The sequence below is a fragment of the Marmota monax genome, unplaced genomic scaffold, assembly GCF_021218885.2.
Source record: "Marmota monax isolate L192 unplaced genomic scaffold, Marmota_monax_Labrador192_F-V1.1 WCK01_AAM20220418_F8-fsc00218, whole genome shotgun sequence".
NCBI lineage: Eukaryota > Metazoa > Chordata > Mammalia > Rodentia > Sciuridae > Marmota > Marmota monax.
In genome coordinates, this window is record NW_026694764.1 from 2,279,530 (window position 1) to 2,301,818 (window position 22,289).

General features: G+C 53.5%; 1 protein-coding gene across 1 annotated transcript; it reads right to left on the reverse strand.

The window, feature by feature from the left end:
* Window positions 1-532: 532 nt before the first annotated feature.
* Window positions 533-21,627, reverse strand: Smtnl2 (smoothelin like 2). The gene is made up of 8 exons (XM_046425086.2): window positions 21,148-21,627; window positions 13,822-13,909; window positions 13,081-13,323; window positions 12,465-12,540; window positions 11,337-11,516; window positions 10,248-10,365; window positions 9,760-9,911; window positions 533-1,486 (listed from the first exon to the last, which is right to left on the reverse strand). The coding sequence occupies exons 1-8, from the start codon at window positions 21,535-21,537 to the stop codon at window positions 1,360-1,362; spliced, it is 1,374 nt and encodes a 457-aa protein (XP_046281042.1). The 5' UTR covers window positions 21,538-21,627; the 3' UTR covers window positions 533-1,359.
* Between the last annotated feature and the right edge of the window lie 662 nt (window positions 21,628-22,289).

Consider the following 22,289-nt stretch of genomic DNA (forward strand, 5'->3'; position numbering starts at 1 on the left):
ACCACATAAAAATAAAAATAAATAAACAAAATAACGATATTGTGCCCATGTATAACTAAAAAAAAAAATTAAATCCTACTAGTGAACAGCCATGAAATTAAACCTGCACTTTTGATGGGCCACTAGGGGCTTCGAGTGTGGCTCAGTGGTAGAGCACTTGCCAAGCGTGGGTGAGGCTCTGGGTCTGATCTCCAGCACCATGAAAAAAAAATTTTTTTCGATAACCCTCCCCCCAAAAAAACACCCCCAAAACGTTCCATCTTGAGCCACAGTTTATCATAACACATTTGTCAACATCCAAGGGATAGATCTGCAAGGGGAATTTTTTGTTCATGCTCCTTGGACAACATGGAGATGGGTGTCCGACAGGCAAACTGGGAGACAGCAAATGTCATTTTCAACTTCTCCAGCAAGCGGTTTTGATGCAAGAACAGTTCAAATGGGATTTAATCAGATCTTCATTTGAATATATGCAAAGTCTCTTATTCATAAAACTCACATCTCCCAAACAGAAATAACAAATTCCAAAAGCCAAGTTCAGCACATCTTTTTATGTACAAATGAGTCAGTGGTACAGATGGAATTACTTCTTATAAATACCTGCAGCAAATCCTCTAAAAAGGATGCAAATAAAAACTCAGCACAAAGGGTCTACCCTTCCCCAAAAGTGTTAGCTTCCAGAGAGCCTATCCTCAGCTGAACCCCTGTTGGGCCTCCTGGGAAGAAGAGGAGCACTGTAGGACCCAGGCAAGAGCCTTCCCATCTGCCCCCCCCAGAGAGTAGAGGTGACTTGAAGGTCACCCGTTGCCCAGGACCTGTGCATGATTAAATTGTTTCTTCCCAAGACTTCAGTCTTCTTTGTCAAGCTGCTGATTAAGTGGTCTGTTTCCTGGCAGTGGCCCAGAGGGAGGGAGGAAAGGAACCTACAATAGTGTGAGGAAGTAAAAAAAGGCTCTGGGTATTTTGATAAAAAACACTTGGTAATCAATGGAACCCTATCAAGCCAATGTATCCAATTCACCAGAGGGAAAACCATAATTTAGCATCCCGGAATCTACACAGGCAAGCATTTCATTAGGAAGATTATTACTTAGCACCAATTTCTGTCTCTCTCTCTCTCTCCGGGAATTTTTCCTTTTTCTTGGAAGCCCTGGGCCGTGGTAGTGCTGTCCAGCACAGCTCAGCCGTACTTTTAATCAGTAACACGGCTGGGCACGAAGGGGCACGCTGTCACACGCCACAGAACAAACAGTGAGCTCACACCACCACAGCTGTTCCCGGGGTCATCCTGACTCAGGAACACAAGCAGCCCCACAGTCCCATCTTGGGCTGCTCTTTGGCTCTCCAAGTCCCACGGCTTTACTCAAAGCGACGCAGGTGGTTGTACAGCGACTGGACGTAGGTGAAGACGCACATGGGGTCTGGCTTGCGGCCCATCACCATCATGTCCTCCACTTCGATGAGGCGCTCACAGTTGGCCAGATTCCTGAAACACAGAAGCCCCCATCAAAGGATGGTCCCGGCAAGCAGCCAGCCCCTCTGCAACTGGGATGTCCTCAGTGTCCCCCAAACAGAATTCATCGTTCAAGTGCTCTCCAGGTCACCTGTCTAACACAGTATTTCCCCAGCTCCCATATTTACAATCATGAACCACCTATACTATAATTTGTGTGTGCGTGTGTGAGTGGTACTGGGCATTGAATCCACTCTGCCATTGAGCTACATCCCCAGCCCTTTTGGGTTTGGAGACAGTGTCTCACTAATTGCCCAGGCTGGTTTTGAACTTGGGATCCTCCTGCCTGAGCCTCCTATGGAGCTAGGATTACAGGCATGTGCTACTACACCTAGCTACAATTCATATTTTTATTTCAACAGACTTACTTTAATTTTAAGTGAATTCAACTTAAGTAATAATGTATTCATTATCCTGTGGAAAATTAGCACAAACTATAAAAAGAAATGTAAAACCAATAAGGTAAAAAGTAAATACACCCGTTTGCCTTCCAAATTAGCATTTTAAAAACTCTTCTCTTAAAGAAAAAATAGTTTTCATCATGAGTTCAGCACACACACAAACAGTCAGCCCTGTATAAAGCATAAGTTCTACATCCACAGATTCAACCAATCTTGGATTGAAAAAAGAGGGCTGGGGTTGTGGCTCAGCGGTAGAGCACTCACTTAGCACGTGTGAGGCACTTTAGTGTCCACCTAAAGCTAAAAAATAAATATTAAAAAAATTATAAAAATAAATGAGAAAGAAAGTACTGGGTCCAACTATAACTAAAAAAAAATTAAAAAAAAATATTAAAGAAAGAATCACATCTGAATTGAACACATACAGACTTGTTTTTTACTGTCATTATCCCCTAGACCATACAGGATAAAAACTATTTACATAGAATTTACATTGTTTTAGGTATTATAAGTAACCCAGAGATGATCTCCAGTCTACAGAAGGATGTGCACAGGATATATGCAAATACACCATTTTATATAAGGGACTTGAGCACCTGTGGATTTGGGTATCCAAGGCGGGTCCTAGAACCGTGGATACTGAAGGATGATATATGTGAAATACACTTCCACAGAAATTCTTTTCTTTACTGATATTTTCTCCATGTTTCATATTTATCCCCCTCCCCACCTTCTATAAATTGCTGAACCACTACAGTAATTTTACAAAGTACTAATGGGGCATAGCTGGATGTTTAAAGAATTGCTCAAAATCATCTTGTCACCCCATCTCCAGTATCCGCTCCTCCCCCACTGGCAGACCCTGTGCCTCACACTCTGGGAAACATGGGTCTAACTCTCAGCACCTTGGCACAGACTCCTGTGTAAACTGCAACCTCGCGGGGGTCGCCAGGACGCAGGAAAATGGACTTCATCAGTCAAGACACACAGCCTTGCGCATCTCAGCACTGAGTCCTGATGGGGCAGCAGGCATCTTGTTGATGCCAAGTGATGCCCCTGCTCCCTCTGACTGTGCTCACAGTATACCCAGGACTCCTGGACACCAGGAGTAGCTGGCCTGAAACCAGGCAGATCCAAAAGGGCAACCGTGAGTGCATTTGTCCCACTCGCCAGTGCCCTTCTGTCTGTAGCTGTGTGTGCGTCTGCAGCTCCAGGCTTTCTCAGTCTTCTTTATCCCCCTGATCAGTGCATGACTGTCAGGGTTCAAATTCCAGCTCCGTCTCTTATTAACTCTATGATTGAGGACAATGCACTTAACTTCTCCAGGTCTCAGTTTCCTCATCTGGAATAATATCCACCTCACAGAGTAGCATGAAGGATTAGTGAGCTAATCCATGAAAATCAGTCAAAACAGCACCTGGCACATCAAAAGAGCTCCATCGACTGCTGGAGATTATTACTATTGCTGCTTTTTTTTGCAAGGGGGCGGTACCAGGGATTGAATTCGGAGGTACCCAACCATGGAGCCACATCCCTAGCCCTATTTTGTTTTTATTTCGAGACAAGGTCTCACTGAGTTGCTTAGAGCCTTGCCGTTGCAGATCCTCCATTGCGATCCTCCAGTCTCAGCCTCCCAAGCCGCTGGGATGACAGGCGTGCGCCACCACGCCCGGCACTATTGTTGCTTTTATTATCACACCTCACTTTATGCAGCAGAGGATCATGGAGAAGAAAACTCAATGTGAAATCTAAACAACTGGGTTCAGATCCTGACTTTGCCAATCACTTCATCTTTCCGTGCCCATTACCTGAGAAGAAAATTAAGTACACCTCTGTTCTTGCTTCCACGGGGTTTGTGAAGAGACTGTGTTTCCACACTATGTCCCTATGCACCTTGAACCCCAAAGAGCCCAGCCAGAGGGAAGACCCCAGTGAGCAAACCAGGGCTCCTCAGACCCACCACAGAGCTTGAAGCCAGCTTGGCACGACTCCTGCAGCTTCTACCATGACATGGCACCAAGGTGGCACCCTGAACCATGCGCTCCAGAGACAAAGACTGTAACATTACTACCAGGCCTGGCTCAGTGGTGCTGGCCAGACTCCAGGGCTCCTATCAGAAACCAAATGTCAAGGCGAAATGGAGACATCTGTCCCGGATCCCATCTCCGCCTCCCTTTCGGGTTGGAGCGGGTGGCCTGTAAGAGAATCCAGCAGCTTTGTTGGGTAAAGAGTAGGTTTGGCCCAAAGAGCAGGCACCCTCTCTCCCCAGGCCAGGCCAGAGCTCAGTGTCAGGGAGGTCAGCCCTCTGAACAGGGCAGGCATGCAGAGGTGCTTTGTGGACAAGGACTAAAAAATCTGAACTCTTCAGAGGAGCCAGGACCTGAGTTCACCTTGCAGAAATATCACTGGCATCCGGTGTCTTCCTCCTCCCCTGCCCCACAGAGAGAGCACCTTCTCTCTCTCCTCCCTCTCAGGCCTACTATTTACAGGATCCCAAGTATGCAAACAGGCTTCACATGAGCCCAGGTTACCACCACCAATAGTGGTAGCCTCAGTGCCCCCACCCCACGCTAAATGAGGACAGCCCTGGGACCCCAGGACCTCAGCCTCAGAAGAGAACTCAAACATCTGTCCAAACACATCAATCAGAAGCACAACCAGCTCAATCAAGACCCTGCCTTGGCTTGCTCACCTCTAGGACCAGGGAGAGGGACCTAATTTCCTCCAGGGACCATTCCAACCTCTCCAGGTGGCTCAAATCCTGGGGAAACCGTTGCCCACGCGGCTCATGCTATCCTGCCTCTGTGCTTTCTTTTTCTTTCTTTTTTTTTTAATGCTTTTATTTTATTTATTTATTTTTATGTGGTGCTGAGGATTGAACCTAGCACCTCACACGTGCTAGGCAAGCGCTCTACCGCTGAGCTATAACCCCCGCCCTGTCACTGTACTTTCTACCTAATGTACCCACAGGTTATTCTCAGTCTAATTTTTCCCCATAAAATAGCCCTTGACATGCTGAAAGAGAAGCTTCATATCCATTCCTAAAATGAAATCTTTCTGGTTCTTTAACTATGCCCCCAAAGAGCACAGGACCCTCTCCTCTGAATTCTGACTTCTGACTTCTGGCATTTTCCAGAATTGTCCAACCTGTGCAGAGGAGGGTGCGTGAACCCCTTCCTTCATCTAGAGGCTGCACTTACCCTCCAACCCACGTCCCCTGCCCTGTCCGGGCAGCAAGGCTTCGAGATCAGTGGAGCCTCACCTCCACTTCCATGCCAGGCCGTGACTTCCCCAAAAGGCAATCAGGACCCTGGGCCACCATCCACCTAGACCCTATCCTACCCCACTGTCACTTTTAAGTTAAGCAGATGAGAATATGGAGTCTCTGAGACTTGGGGGACAAGGGGTCACAGTATGTAACATGTGGCTACCATCTCTCAGCTCTTTCTTTCCTTTCTCTGTACCATCTCTGCCCCTCACCTACTTCTTTCCCTGGGGAGCTCCCAAGTCTCCCTCCTCCACGTAGAACAGTGTCCCTATCTGAGACCACAGCATGGTGCACACCAGACCCTCAAGGGCGCATGCCTTCCACTCCAACTTGTCCCCGCAGACAGAGCATTCTCCCTCAGCTGGTGCCAGCTACAATGGTAACAAGATTCCTAGAAGCTGCAGACACAGGATGAATAAAACTCAGGAGACCCAGTAGGACAAAATGGAAGTGATGTCCCCACGGACTTGTTTTTATGTTTGTTTGTTTGTTTGTTTATTCAGTACTAGGGATTGAACTCAGGGCCTCACACATCTCCACCCGCTACCAAGCTACACCCAAGCCCCTTTTATTTCTTATTTTAAGACAAGGTCTCATTAAGTTGCCCAGGTTGGCTTTGAACTTGGAATTCGCTTGCCCAGTGTGCGGCTGTGTTTACAGATGGGAACCAACCACACCCGGCCCCATTAACTTTTATCAAAATAATTAAGCCTCAAAATATCAGAAGCCCAGTTACCTTTTACATTTTAAACGAACTGCTTTTGTAAACATGGTCCAAGCTTGTTTTAATTAATTCAGACTACATGGAAAAATCCAAAGGAGAAAGTACAGATCCCTTCCAACGCCACCAGCCGGCAAGTCATTGGCCTACATCATGAACTTGCTTACACTCAGTTTGGAGGCCTTTCTCCTACTCCCATCACCTGTGATCTTCAGCGACCATAGCGCTGGCCTATAAGGGACATAGAGGAGGGACTTTGGGGGGGGGTTATTTTTATTTTTTTAAGCCTGCTCTAAATACAGCCAGGGCTCGGGCTGCTGCCTCCTGTCTGGTTTTAGACAGAGACACATGGAGACTACAAATAGCCTGGAAGCCCCTTCTGCTGGGGCGTAACCGGAGAGCAGGACACATTCCACGCAGGGCAAGTGGGAAGCGTCCTGCGTTGGGCTCTGTGGAGAGGTGGGGAGGAAAGGTGCAGAAGGGCCAGGCGCCTGCCTGACTCAGCCCTTCCATAAAAGGGACTGGTCCTCCCTGTTCCAGGCCCTGAACACCTGTCAGGCAAGGGAAGCTCACTCTGCTGTCAACACGGCATCACTCACACAGATTAGGCCACAAGGAATCTCTGGGCCCAGAAACTGCGGGGGGGAGGGGCCGCACACACCACTTTTACTCCAAACTGTTTCCAGTCCTTGTGCCTTAAAGACACTTGCTCACCAGAGGAGCTGAGAACGTTGCCTCCCCGATGCTAGGTGGATGCATGGTTTGGGGACCACCTGTCTTTTCCCTTCTGAAAGTCATGCCTTGACTGTATACCAGGCTTCGCTCATCTCAAGCTGCCTGCTCCCAAGCGGCCTCTCTTAGCTCTGTCCATGGTTTTTGATGGCTTTCAATGCCCTTGTGCATCCGCTCGGATTTTGCTGGCAGACCTCATTGGGACACATGAGACATCCAGAGCTCATATCCTCAAGCAGGTGTCCCCGAGATTCCCAACAGCTTTCCTAACCTGTTGTCCAAGTGGCTGTCCTTCTCAAAGGCCCCAGGCAGGCCGGCCCATCTACCCAGCCCTCTCCCCGACTTGTACCTGTGAGATAATCTCATGGGTGACTCATTCAGGGAGGCACTTTCCCAGGCTCTGAGCAAGCTCCCCACACAGGCCCACTGCAGGGCGCCCCTCCCCACCCCCTGGAGTCAGCAGAAAAGCCAGGGCTGATCTCAGGAGCCCCATCTCAGGGGCCTCCTCCCCTCCCCAGCCAGAGCAGGCTCAGGCTGCAGGGAGGCAGGGCTGAGAATTTCACCCCATTGTTTGCTCTGGAAAGGAGAAGGCAAAGCCTAGACCAGCTTCCACCACCCCTTCCCCCTCCCTCAGGTCGGGAATAGAAGAAACATCTGTTTGGAGTCTGGAGGCTCCGTGAACTCAAACCTCGTGCTGGGAAAGCGCAGCCTGGAATGGCTCTGGCTTCAGCTGCCAAGGGAAGCTGTTTTCTTTGGGAGCTGGGGCGCCAGGCCACCACTCCACGGCCCAGGGTGTCCCTCTCCCTGCCACAGCCCAGCTTGGCCCAGGGTTGAGGGTGACCAAGGTGGCCGGGGCATGAGTTGGCACTGCTTGGCCCACTGGACATAAATGGTGAAGAATTCTATAGACCCAGCATGGCCTCCCCGTGGCAGGGGTGGATCTGGAGGTGCCCAAGGAGGAGCCCCAATCCCCACATTCTAACAGTCTGATTTCTGACAGTCCCTATTTCTGTGTTGCAAGCAGCTGGGCCTCCTCCTCTGAGCCACCCCCTCCCTACATCATGCCGCGACACTTGGCACCACGCCACCTTCGTCTGGATCCAGTTGCATAACACACCCGTCCAGAGCTGTTTCTGCTATTAGGATGACAACTAATCCCAGGCAGCCAAGAAAGAGAAGGCTTTAAAGTATACATGGAGTTCTTATGACCCCAAAGGGGCTGAGAGTCCTAGCGCGTCGACCAAGACAACACAACAGGCCCATGGGGATATTCCAAAACGTCAGGCAGAGAAGCTCAGAGCCAGAGGCCTGATTCTGCCCCAGGGCAAGCCAGCAGCTGTCGGTCCAGGAGGGCTTTCCATACCAAGGGTGGGGTGTGAGATCCACTGGCCCCACCTCCTCCCTGGCCAGGCTCAGGGCCTGGCATGGGGGACTGGGATGGGTGGTCAGGCCCAGAATGGAGTGAGCAGGGCAGGCAAGGTGGGGAGAGGCCCTTTCAACACAGGAGGATATGAGCACTAAGGACCCAGACCAGAAACTCACATGGTCCCCCAGGGACCGACCTTAGAGGCTGACAACACAGAGCCCAAAGGCAGGAAGAGAATGACCGATGTGCCCCCAGATTGGGAAACTCAGCTTTGGAGTGGGCCTTCCTTCTCTCTGAGGATCACTTTGTCACCTGCTTTCTACCCCCAGGGGGCTATGATGGGCTACAGTGATGGCTTCCTGCCCTCTGGGGTCAGCTAGCACAAACCCTGGTTGTGAAGGCAGGAGAGGAAGGAGGTCCAAGGATGATCCCAGGGGTCCTTCCCTGCCGGGTCTTGTGAGCTGGCCACATGCAGTTGCCCGAAACACAGCTCCTATCAGAGAGCCATGAACTGACTCCATGAACCTTGTGTCCCCTCCAGTTTCAGAGAGGTAACAACCCAGGGCTAGTAACAGGTCTGCACTGCAGTCACCCCAGACGTGCTACTGCACACAACCTGCTCCTTTTCTCTCGCTCCTGCCCACGCCTTTGGAAAGAGTCCCTCTATGAAACACACATCACCCAGTTTGAATGTACACCCACCCTCCGCCAGGGCCCTGACAGATAGACTAAACTTAGCCAATTCTCCTGCTGCTCTAGGGGTTGCCCTTGGCCAATAACCCAATTCCAAACTGGTTTCTCAAGCACATCCCAATCCCAGAACTGCTCCTCCCTCCCTCCCTAAATCTTCCTATGAGTGGGACGTGAAGAGGCAGGTGCCACGGTTTAAAGAGGATTTGCCTGCCCCTACCAAAGCTCCTGTTGAGGACTGGTCCCCAATGTCATGGCATTGAGAGGTGGAGGAGCCTTTAAGAGGCATTTGGCTCATAAGTGATCTGTCCTCCTAAAGAGACTAACATAGTTCCTGCAAGAGTGGGTTCGTTGTCTTGAGAACAGTTGTTATAAAGCATTCAAACCCCTTTATCCTCTCCTCTCTTGCATATATGCCCATTTGCCCTTTCTCTTCCCACCCTGAGTAGAGGCAGCACAAGGCCCTCACCAGAAGCCAAGCAGATGCCAGCACTACAACCTTGATCTTCCAGCCTCCAGAACCAAAATAAATCTTTTTTTTTTCTTTATAAATTATCTAGTTTCCGGTATTCTGTTATAGTTACAGAAAACTAAGCTGGTATTTTGAGCATTTCACAGAAAATCTAAAATAGTATTTAGGGATGCAAAATCTACTTTTGAAATGTCCCAAATTTCCTTCTGGTTGGCAGCCAGGGTTTATCCAAGCAATTGTATCTGTTCACCAGTGTGACAAGATAGACCCACCGCCCCAGGGACCCTGTTCCACTGTCGCTCAGGCTCTGTGGTCATTCTTCCATGCTGCACCCAAGAAGCTGAGCACCAGCAAGAAGAGGAGGAACACCAGGCACAGAGAAAGCCTGGCCCCACTGAGCACATCCCTCACCAGGCCTCCATCTTCCCATCTGTACAAGAGGAAGACGAGCTGACTTGAGGAAGACTGGCCTCGAGGTCCCTCATCTATGTGGCCAGCTGCTCTATGTCCTGCCTACTCCCAGACCCCACCTGGGGCAGAGATAGTACTCGGGGTCTGGACTGGAGCTAGTAGCCAGCAGGACTTGCCACACTTACTCCGCCATGGTGAAGGCCAACTCAAAGTTCTTCTGCCGCTGCGCAGGGTTCAGGGCATTGTAGTCAAAGGCATCGGGGAAGAAGGAGTGCACCAAGGCACAGAAGGCCATCCCATCGCTCCAGCTGGATGAGAAGTTCTGCAGGTCCACGTGCTACAAGCAAGGCCAGGAGAGGGTCAGTGAGGGGTGGGAGCACCCAATTCAATCCCACAAGCAGGTGCTCCCAGCCCCGCCCCAAAGCCCACCATCACCCAGCTCATCAACAAGTCGTCGCCAGACCTCCCTGCTAAAGGTACGCTGGACTGGGCTGCTCAGGCCTAGATCTGGATTCCTAAAATCTCTAAGCACAAGCTGCCGGTGGCTAGACACCTGCTCAGAAGGGACCGTGTCTCCAGCTCTAGCCCTTTCCCTCAGCCTGGGCGGGCTCTTGCCCTATCAAGGAGGACAAGCTCAGGGATGAAGCTTGGCTGGCCTTGGGCCAGGGCTCACCTGGTAGCCCAGGGTCTTGTTGCGACACCACTCGAGCAGGATTTGCTTGATGCTGCTGGCGCTGGCCACGCCAAAGCTCTGCGACCGTTTCAGCTTGGCCCGGGCCTCACCTTTGCCCCTGTGGAGAAAGGGCAGGCCTGCTGTGGGGGCTGAGGGGAGGACCTCTCTACACCACCCAATTAGACAGCCCCTAGGTCTGCTCACTCTAGGGAGACACTGGGTCAGGGTGCAGCTAAGGCCCCACAGCACAGCCCCAGGTACCATAAGCCTCCTTTGATGGTATCTGGAAGAACCATCATCACCCCCTTGCAGCCCTCCAGGACCCCTGAGAATTTTTGCACTTGTAAGCGGGGGGCCACTGGGTAATCCAATGGAGTCCTCTTTTTATGAGGGTTCTTTCCTGGCAGGAGGGATGGTTTCCTCCTCGGGGCCCCAAGGACACTTCCTAATGGCTAAGGTCAGGATGCTGACTATAGGGTCAGGGGGGATCTTCCTGGCTGAGATTCTTCCCTAGACTTGAGCAAGGAGTGCCTACACCACCCCTTGCACCTGCAAGATATCAATACCATGCACCAAAAAGGGGGTTGAATAAATATGCAAAGGCAGGATCAAGAATCCCATCTCTCCAGAGCATTGGCAGCCAGCTGGCCCCTGAGCCCTGCCACGTCACCTCTTTGGTCCTCAGGCAAGTTCAGCCCAACGGCAGCATGGTCTCCCAACTCCAACCAGGAATACCAACCCCTGCCAGACTCCCTGGTCATACCCAGAAACTAAAGGAGTGACAATCCTGAACAATTCAGGTTCGAGGGTGGTTTGGGCACACTGGGAGTATAGAAGACTGGGGTGCCTCGGAATAGAGGGGAAGGACCCTCATCAGGCCTGACCCAGACCCCCTACAGTCTCTTCTCCCCATAAACCCACACTGTGACTCAACCTTGACCTTGAACTTTGCCCCAGAGGTCTAGTCTCAGGTTATGCCCCTGGGGAGCAGGTCAGAGCCCTGCCTTACTATGCCCTGCCTGCCTGACCCCAGTCTAGGCTGGGCCTGCTATAGGGAGGAGGGCCTGAACTGGGGGTGAGTGTCCGTACTTGCCCGCTGTATCCTGCTCCCACTTCTCAAACAACGCCTTCCGGGCCTGTGCCCCTGAGGTGCGGGGCAGTGTCTGCGACCTCACCAGCTCTCTGCGACGCTCCCCCTGGCGAGGGGCTGGAGTCACAGCTGGCAGCTGTGGGGATGGGGGTGACTGGGGTGGCGTCACCAACGGTGGGCTAAGGAGAGAAGCAGCATATCAGGAACACAGACCTGGCGTCACTAGCTCCCTAAGCCCGGGTCCAGCCCCTGCCGAGTGGGAGAGAGGCTGACAGGCTGTGCCATGATGGATGGGCGCTATGGCGGCGGCAGTCAGAAAGCAAGCCCCACCTGCTCCATCCTCAGCTGGTTTGGCAGGTTTTCTGAACTGAGTTGCTGTCTGAAGCAGGCCAGACCAGCAGGCCTGACTGCGGAAGGAGGGTGGGCCCATTCTCTGGACATAAATCCTTTCCTTGGCAGGTGTCAATGCCTGGGGGTGGCCAGGGAGGCCAGGAGGTATCCCCTGAGCCAGCCCCACCAGGGCCAGGTCTCCCTCCTCCACCACTAAAGAAGACCCCTGATGTTCCCTGCCCCCAGCAATTTGCCAGAAAGCCACATTCTCCATTTACTATTCAAAGAAAGAAAGACCAGCCCAGTTGCCACTCCCACTCCCACCCCCAGTTCCAACTACAGCTCAGCTGGCCTGCGGGGGCGGGGGTGGGGGGACCTGCTGCACGGGGAAGCCCCTGCTGCCCTGCCCCAGATCCTGGGCCTCTCTGCATATCTGCTCATCCTGAGACAGGAGTGCCTAGCTCTGAGGGACCCTCCAGCCAGTGCGGATGGAGGAAGAGAAAGTGGGACATCTTTCTGCCTTCCTTCCTACTATGGGGGCTGAGACCCCACACTCCCCTGCAATCTTTTAACTGCCGAGCTGCTGCCATATTTCTCCAAAGGAATCTCTCGGCCAACCCCATGACCTCACTCCCCCTGCTCACACCCTCCCAGCCAGCCCCACAGCCTTAGTTCTGGGGAGCACCAACTCCAGGAGGGTACTGACTTCTGAGCTGGTACAGGGAGCTCCCTGAAGGGGGTCTGGGCAGCCTGGGCCTTAGGCAGGGCAGAAAAGCCACCTGGGGAGAAAGACTCACCTTTCCTTGCGCTTGCCTGCTGTCATTGTCCCGAAGCCAGAGCTTGACAGAGATCGAATAAAAGAGGAATTCTTCTCTGTAGGATGAAGGAAGGGAGAGAAATGACAAGCCTGGCCTTAGAGAGGGTTGGCCACAGCCTCCCTTTCTCTGGCCCTGCCCCATTTATCTGGCATCATTTTGGACAAACCAGAAACCCTGGGCTAAACTGGCATCAACAAACCAAGCAAAAAGGAGAATAGGGACATACAGCAGTGACATCCAAGAGGTCCTCTAAACTGTCTCCTACCTTGCTCAAGGGCAGAGCCCAGGGCCTCTTGTGTTGTGTGACCAGAAAACATTGTCCCCAAACCCACCTTTGGAAGACCACACAGCCCCAGCCACGACACACCAATAAGACCTGACCACAGCTCAAGACAAGGCCTGGGGGTGCTGAAGGAGGGGACTGTGCCAAATGTGCAAGGCAACCATGGCTTCAACCAGGAATGGAAGCTGTGACAGGCAATGACAGGCAGAGGTGGCTGGGCTTCTTGAGTCTCCGCCACCCTCCTCCAGCCCTGCCCTCCCTCTCCCCGACTGAGGTGGGCTCGGCTCCCACACCACTCTCTCCAGCTCATACCAGTGGGACTGGGAGTCCAGGGGGTGGTGGCCTCACTGGGGCTTGAGCTGAAGCCCCCCAGGATGGCAGCAGATGTGGGTGATAAAGCTGCAGCTGAGGTCTCCCCAGAGAACTTCTCAGAGACTCGGGTGACCGCCGTGACTGGCTGGTGAGGCAGCCGCAAGGAGAGGCTCACAGGTCGAGGCTTGGGGGGCTCTGGTGCCGAGAAAGCTTGGGCAACTTCAGGGGGTCCGTCGCCTGGACCTGGAACATGTGACCAGCAGGGAAGCATCAGCCGTGGCAGCCAGAGAAGCTTCAGAGTCCCTAGGAGAGCTTCAGCCTCCCTGGCCCTCCTCCTACCTCCTCCAGGAAGGGCCTCCTGACCTCCCTTACTGGGGATATCCTGCTGCTCTAATCAGATCTGATTCTTCTCATCTTCCCCTCATAGCCAGCTCAATAAACACTAATTGGCCGGCCAGCCACTCTCTGTCCACTTCATTGCTTGGACAATTCCTCAGCCCCCTGCTTGCTTTTCTCTAGAAACAAGGAAGCTCACTACCTTTCAAGATCTCCCATTTCCCTGTGTGTTTAAAAAGTTGTACTGTACACTAAATGAGGCTACTCTCCTGGAAGCTCTCTGCCTATTGTGGCTCAGGCTCAAGTCCTCCCTCCCCTCAACCAAGAAATGGCTGGCACAAATGCCTAGCGGAGGCCCTGATGCCCAAATCTATCCAGCCACCTCTCCCATCCCTCCATCCCTACCTGCACCCGGCTGGTGTCCATTCTCCATGATGCATGAGTTTGAGGTTCGTCTCACCTCTGGCTCACTGGCTTCATCATGGTCCACGCTCTGCTGAGACAGTGACACCACTGAGACAGCTGCCCACCCCCAAAACCACTTCCCAAACCCCTCCTAATTCAGGCAGGGTGAACAGCCCTCATTTTGAGAGAAAACAGGCCCCAGAAGATACAGTAGTGAGCAAGGTCAAGAGCAAGCTGGGATGAACCCACCTCAGCTACAGAGCCTCTCAGGGCTCATCCCAGAGCCCAAACAAAAAGCTAAGGACAGAGGTCAAGGTGGAGGGTTCTGAAGCAGTGTCAGGCAGCTCCACCCCTCCCCCCAGGCTGGTCCAAATGACCGGGGTCAGGAGAACCTGGACCCTTCTCCTCCCAGCTGGGCCGTCCCAGCCTGGCTACCCACATGGTAGTAGCAGGAACCAGGAGGTACAAGGTCCTCTGGAGCATGAGCAGCAGGAGAGGTCCCTCATGCTGAGGCCTTTCCACTAAATGCAGTGACATGAGACTTCCCAGATGTGCAGAGTGCAGGAGCTAATAGGCTCCATGCCACCCCTCCACCCTCCCTGGGCTGCAGCAGGGGTTGGGGCCAGCAGGAGGCAGACAGAGAGCCAAGACCGAGAGGCGGGGTAGCGGGGTGAAGCCTGGGATTCTGGCTGAACTGCCAACCCCACTGTATGACCTGGGACACATCATGTCCCCTCTGAGTCTCAGTTTTGAAAAACAGGAGCAGACGATGCAAGTGCCATCTGAGAAATTACCAAATGGGTGGAACCTGAGGTCTCAGAAAGGGGACATGCACTGACAGGGTTGTAGAGTGAGGAACAGACAGGCTGTGTGGCCAGGGGAAGTCCTCTCCCCCCAAGGTCTCATCCCCTCCTAATACAGTTGTGGTGTTCGGAATCTGTGGGGCTGGGGTCAGCCTGGCCAGGGGAGACAGAAGCAGATCCCAACCAGGCACTTGACTAAGAGCCCACACTGGGTGGGCTTGAGGGGTTAGCCATGCCTCTCCCTAGACACCTCCAAGGTGGCCCCTTAGTTTACAAGCTTCCCAGACAATAACTTGTCCCTCAGATGGCTAAGGTTTTCCTGTAAGCAGTGCTGAGGGTGCCCACCCTGCCATGGGGAAGTCAAGCTGGCAGGCAGACAGATGGTGACGAGCCAGCACAAAGATGCCTAAGATAGACATCAGCCCCGAGGGGCAGGGAGGTTCCCCAGAGACAGGCAGGGGTGCCTGGGCCAAACCCAGAATGAGCTAGGTGCATGAGGAGCAGAAGCCATTCTCAGCAGACCAGTGGCTGCAAAAGCAGAGAGACTTCAAGGCCCAGGCATTCTGATCCTGCATGACCCACAACCCAAGCTTCCTACCAGGACTACTTGGACTTGACTCCTTAGGCAAAAAGAAGCCAAAGGCATATTTTAGGCATCCTTCAGAAGCCAGAGAGAGTGGAATGAATGGGAGAGTCCAGATGGTGAAATCAACTCAACAGTCCCAGGCGGGGATCTGAGGAAGGGCCATGGGGCAAGAGTGTGGGAGGGCAAGGGCAAGGACTCAGAGCTTTGGGGAGAAAGGAATCCAAGTGGAAGAGGGATGGATGCAAGAGAGAGAATGCCCTGCCTGCTCCAAGCCCAGGCTTGGGGACTGAGTGCGGAGGAAGCAAAATAATTTCCATTTTAGACATGATGGGTGTCAGGGGTCCCTGGAACATCAGGGAGTTAAGGAGGTAAGTTGGATATTTGAGACGAATGGGTAAAAGAAAGGAGGGATGATGGGGAAACAGGAGTCACAAGATCCATGGGCTTCAGGGAGCCCAGCAGAGGAAGAACCAGCACAGGGGCAGCGGGGGACCTGAGATGCGGCACCCACATCTCAGAAGCAGAAGAGATATCTGTGAGGGAGAATAGAAGGAGCAGCCAGAGAGGTGAGGAAGAAACCCAGCAGGACATTGAGAAAGCCAGGGAGGGAAGTGAATCAAGAAGGCCACGTGTCCAAAGGCAGCCTGAGGTCGAGGACTAGAAGGTTAGGAAAACGTGTCCCTTTTGTTTAGCCAAAAAGAGGTCACTGGTGATGGTTATCAAAATGGAATCAGAGGCCTGGGAGTGAGAGCAAAAGACAACCTTGGGATAGAGAAAGGAGCGGGCAGCTTGGGCTGCAGGTTCATCTCCAGCCACCCATCTTGGTCATGCAAGGGGAACAAGAAAAAGGGTCTGGGGGTGTTCTCCAGATGAAAGAGGCAGGACCACACTGACAGGCTGAGAGAAAGGCTCCAGCAAATTGAGGGGACCATCTGTGAGGTGGGGACCTGGCAAAGTGACAGAGGACAGGACCCAGAGCCTGAGGAGAGCCTGGCCTTGGAAAGGAGGCAAGCCCTCAACTTCTGATTCAGAAGGGTAGAGGAGAGAGGCCAAGCTTGGTGGACGCAGGACCCCTGGAGAAGGGCAGGGTGTCTCCTGATACTGCAGAGTAGGGAGGGCATTCCTAGAGCCACACTGCTAACCCGAAGCCAAGCCAGCATGGGGAGGAGAACCAGGCAGGTCAGCTGAAACCCCAGCCCCCATTGTCACCAGGGCTCTCTCTGGGGTCTCATGTCCCCCCATCTACCCCACTCTGGTTCAACAGGTTTCACAGGTCCAGGAAGGGGCCTGGAGGGACAGGTTGATGGTGAAATCATTTTCCCAGGAATGTAGGTCTTTATGGGGGAGTCCCCCACAGCCACTTGTCCCTGCATGTTGCAGGCCCCCACCACCCATGCTGCCCCAGGGACCAGGAAGGAAGTAGGTTGTGCACCTCTTTATCAGTGGGACAGACTCCTGCTAAGGGGTCCCCAGCACAGGAAGGAAGAGAAGAAGCTAGCAGGGCAGCAGCAGCTGGGGTGTGGAGCTTGGTCCTAACTCCTATGTCCTCCTGCCCCCTGCCCAACACTACAAAGTACTCTGCACCTGAAGAAAGGACTCCACCCAGGCCTCAGACCAAGAGGCCACCTTCCAATCCATCATCACACAGACAGGGAAACCAAGTCCAGGGAAGGGAAAGGATGCCCTTAAACTCACACTTTGGCTGAAAACAATGTCCACGTCAAGGGTTAAGACTGGGATCTCCTGCCCCACTCCAGGATCTATCCACAAAGCACTCTGGCCTTTCAGAGGACTGAGGACAACAATACAAACTTGTCTCCCAAAACTTGGTCAGAGTGAGCTCTGGCCCCAGTGACCTGTCTTAACCAGGTGACAGGGAGGTAAAGGTGCGAGACTGGACCATCACCTAGAGGGACTGTCACAGAGCCCTGAGACCAAAGGGCCAAGCCCAGCTAGGTAGAGCAAGCTATTCTTCCAGAGAACAAGCCCACCCTAGGGGCTTCTGGCATGTTCCTCCAGTGGGGTACTGTCTTCCTTTGGTGGGGGCAACCTGCCCCAGCTATTGGGGAGGGTCCTAGGGAGGAACCTCTGTGTGCGGGGATCAGTGTAGAAAGTACTGCCCTGGCCCTGAGGACAGGTCCTGTTGAGCTGCCCTGGCACCCCCAAGATTCCCCAAATCCGCTTTGTTTTGGAGAGGGGAAGGTGACCCGTGAGGAAGCCCAGGCCTGAAAATTCACAGGGGAAAAGCAGGGGATGAGATAAGTCCAATTTCAGGAACTCTGGGAGAAAGGACCCTCTTACTAAAGAAGTTTTTTTTTTTTTAACATCTTTGTGGGGGAGGGAATAATTCAGGCCTTCTCCATGTTTCCTGATCCACCCAGGCTCATACATGGACACGGGAGACAACATGTGTGCCTGGCACAGCCCATGACAGGCAGAACCCCGTTCCAAGATGGTTAACAGGTTTGCCCTGCCCTGCCTCCACTCACACCACAGTTTTAAAGGACTCAATTCAAACTTCTCCCTAAAGCATTAAACTCTCTTATCACACGCGTCTGGGAAAGGAAGGCAGATAAGGCAAGAGTCTGGTTTCTTTCTTGGTCGGGCCTCTGACACCCGGCTCCTGGCAATTGTTCCTGAGGGACTGTGCTGCCTCAGCCATGGGGACCCAGCAGCTCCAGCTTAGCAGCAGCTGAAATTTCCAGGGAATAGCCCTAAGTCAGCCTCCTGGTGAGTGGACCTGTCCTCCTGGGGAATGGGCCTGGCCTCAGGCTGTGACCATCCACCTCAGGCCCCCAGGGGGCTCCTAGCTCCCTCCTCATGGCCACACAATGGCAATGGCTTCCAGGACACTTTTGTTAACCCAACTAATTGGGCACTAACTACCCAGCCTGCTCAACAGGGCCCTTCAAGATTGATCAACCCACCTTGGTTTGGATACAAGGAAACTGAGGTTTAGCTGGGAAGAAATGCCCCCAAGCCTCGCAGCAAATGCTCCAAAAGTCTGCTCCAGTGTCTCAGGCTTCTGCATCCTCCCTGAGTGCCCCTGATCATCCTCTGTCATTAAGTTCAAACCTGTGTCCCCTCCTCCCATGTCATAGCAAGACCAAGGTGTATGCACTCAAAAGTGGATTACTCGATCAATCCCTTCTGAATTGAGTTTGGAGCACATTTATATGTTGAGTACAACCCATCTCCAACTCCAACTGTCCCCAGCAAAAAGGTGTCTAAATCCATTGATTGTTTCTGAGGGACAGTGTAACACCAGCTTCCACAAGGTCTGACCACACATCGAGTATGCACAGGATGATACCCTCAGGCCCAGAACCACACCCCCACCTCCACACACACACACACACACACACACACACACACACACACACATGGAATATGAAAGGCCAGACATCAGCAGCTGTAACTGTGTACATTGTCCACACTCCAGTTTTGCCGTGAGGCCCTGATTCCTTGTTCGTGACCAAGTACCCAATCATAGGCTGCTTGTGGGTCACAGCACACAATCTGGAGCATGTGCATGCTCTACTCAGGCCCCTTCATTACCAGAAGCTGTCTCAGACCTTTGTCAGTGCTGCTGAGAGGATAGTCTGCAAGAGCAATGGGGACCAGTGCCTCTAGGGTCAGGCAGGGGAAGCTGCCTCAGGCCCAGGAAGCTGAGACTCAAGGGCTGCGCACCCTCTGGCCCAACTGGAGGCCAGCCATCCTCCACCCACTGTGCTTGCCTGCTCAGCTACACTTGCTGCTCCCTGCCTCCAGGGCCTTTCTGAAATCCACAACCTACTACTCCCCAACTGGCTCTCCATCCTCAGCTACAGCATCCCTGACCCCAACCTCTTCTTCAGAAGGACTCCCCTCTCTGGATTTCCAAGAGTGGGCACTCCAGGTCCTTCTTGCTTTCTGGCAATTCTGTGACCTGGTTTTCACTTGCTTCAAATTTTTCTGCCTCTGTCGAGGGCTCCTTCTCTGCAATGGACCTGGAGACCATATCCACACTACAACTTCAACCGCCAGCTCTGCTCACATAAGTCCTCTGACTCCCAGCCTTGATCTATGGATCCCCCTGCACTGAGACATCCTCACCTGGATGCCCCATAACCCTCTCCCAGTCAACCCCCCCCAGATCTACGACCCCAGTAGTCCCCCAAGACAGGGTTATTCTCTCCACCCCCATTCTCATGTCCCAAAACTCCTGTTGGTTTTTACCCTGACCCTGTCCAAGGCAATCTGTCCACACACCACTGCCCCAGCTGAGACCCATCCTTTCTCCTGTGATCATCATAATTGTTACTGGTCTCTATCCATCTCTGAGGGAGCTTGCCAGATATAAGGAGAATCCTATCCCTTCCCTACCCAGCCCCCTAATGCCATTCCCATTACTAGGAGGGCTAGCCTGACCTGGTGAATGGTGAATTCCCATTGAAGAAAATCACAACTAAAGAGAATCACATATATACTTCTAAATGTGTACACATCTACATGTATGTATGACTCTGAGATTATTTTTCTTAAAACTTGGACAGCTGCTTCCATAAACAGACAAGTAGCAGATGTGTGTTAAAATAATACTTCAGAAACAATCGATGACATAGTTTATTAGGCACGTGTGAGCTCACAGTGGTGATTTTATACCAGGGACACATGAACTATCATGCTCATAGGAGAGACTTAAGTGTATCCATGTTTCCAGACACTTCAAGTGGGGCACTGGGACAAAGCCCAACTCCTCTCTCCAGTATCCAGGGCACAATTCTACCCTCCCTCTTACACATGGATGCTCACCCTGGCCAGCAAGTTCTTTTAGGCTTTCTGAGGCAGCAAGCACAGCCCTCCACATACCACCATCTACACTAGTAGCAGCAAGCCTGGGGCTCCAGCACAAAGACCTCCTTGGAGCAGAACATCCCTGGCTGTTCACAGTTAGCACTGCTCAATGTGGGGCCCTCTCGACCAGAGGCTGGGACCTCCAGAGGCTTTATCAGAGCCCCTCCTCCAGCCCCAGGTGCAGCCCAGCCCACAGCAGGAGATGTGAGTGCGTGAGAGAGTGCACGGAGGAGGGGCAACAGGGCCAGCTACTCAGCCTCAGACCCTGGAAATCCCAACCCAGAGCACATGGCTGGTCAGGATGGAAAATCCCACCTAAGGGCCACTGCACACACACACACACACACACATGGAAACATTCTATCCAGGACCTGCCACTCCGGGAGGCCCATGTTCAAGGTACTGACTGGTCTACACCGGCCTCTGGCCAGTCACTGACCCCAGGAATTTACACACTGCTTAATACCTGTACCCCCCCCTTCTCTTCACGGTAAGGCATTTGCCCCCTGCAATGTATGCAAGTTCCCAAACCAACCCAGATCAGACTGCATCCCTCCTCAAAACACACACACACACACACACACACACACACACACACACACCCCTCAGGTTCTCAGTTTAGGTTAATCTATAACTTGAGCGGTCAGGCTTCAGTGAAGCAGCAACACGAGGCGCGTGAATGGAGGTGGAGGGCTGGGTTAGGGGGGTGCTGACCACTCCAACACGAAGGAGAGGCCCCAGGCGGTACTCAACCTTCAGGGGACTGCACCTCAGCGCCCAGTCCCTTAGAGTTGAGGGACTGTGGGAAGAAGGAGGCAGAACCCAGTGCAAACAGGACTTGACTCCATATTAGGGAAGAGGTGTGAGACAGGTGCAGCGTGCAGACTAAGCAGGCTTCTTCCTTCCTTTCCAACTCCGGAGTGGTGGTGCGACCCCCGCTACCAAGTCCCAACGGTAGGCGGAGGCCCTACCAGCCTGCAGGTCAAAAGACGCTAGAGAGCGCACGTACTCGGGAGGGAAGGTCGCACCAAGGCGCTGAACCCTACTCCTTGGCGCACGCGCATGATCCCATACCTGTGTGCAGCGCTCCCCTAGGCTCACCTGGCTGCGGCCGGACAGCGAGAAGGTGGCATGGCTGGCGAAGCGTGCAGTACCCAGGCGGGGCGCTCGGTCCGGAACCCCAGGCGCCGGCGGGGGACTAGGCGTGCCAGGCGCAGGGGACAGCCCGGTCGCCAAGCCCAGCGCTTCCACCTGGCGCGTCAAGCGCTCGAGCTGCGCCTGCAGCCGCTGATTGTCGCGCTGCAGGTCCGCCACGGTGCGCGCCAGGGGACCAGCCAGGCGCAGCGCCTCGGCCACGCGCCGCTCCACGCCGCGCTGCAAACCCTGCATGTCCTCGTGCAGCGCGCGCACCGCGCCCTCCAGCGCCGCCTCGTAGCGGCCCAGGGCCTCGCGCACACTGCGCGCCTCCTCGGCTTCGGGGGTCGGCTCCATGGCCGTGTAGGGTGCACCGATCTGAGAGCGCGTCGGAGGTAGGAGAGGATCGGAGCTCCGCAACTCAGTGCTGCGACTGGCCGTAGGGGACTGGCCTCGCCAGAGGGGCGGCCGAAGGGGCGGAGGCAGGGCGGGGCGGGACCCGTGAGCCCCGGGACTGGACGCCGCGCTGGGGCGGGGTTGTGGGGGCGGGGCCCGTCCCGCTCAGCGACACCCCGCCCCTGGAGATTCTCTATGTGGTGCGGGATGGAGAGCTTGCCACCTCCTATCCTCTCCAGGGGAGCAAAGCTTTGCGGGAAATTCCAAGTCTGAGCCCCTCTTGACCCTGAAGGAGCAGCGTGCGGCCTGGGGGCGGGGAGAGGGGGCGCTGCGGATCCACCGGAAGAAGGCCCTGGCCCTTGGGGACCATAACCGAGGGTTATGCCTTCTTTTTCACCTGTAGGGCCTTGGTTCCACTGGAGTTGGAGATGCCCCCACTTCTCAGACCTGAGAGCAGCAGCAGTGGTCTTCAGAACTGTTCTGACTTTCACCAGGTCCCCATCACCTCCGGTGTCTTATGTGCACATACTCACCTGTGGGGCCTTTGCCTATTACAAGACCTCAGGGAGAATGAGACAGGTGGCGAAGTCCTCTTCCAGTCTTTTCAATTATGTGCTGTCCACGCCCAGTTCTCCTACTCTGTGTAGCAAGGTCCTTGGCACGCTTCCCACCCATGGTCAGTAAGGGCTCCAGGCTCACCAAAGAACCCCCTA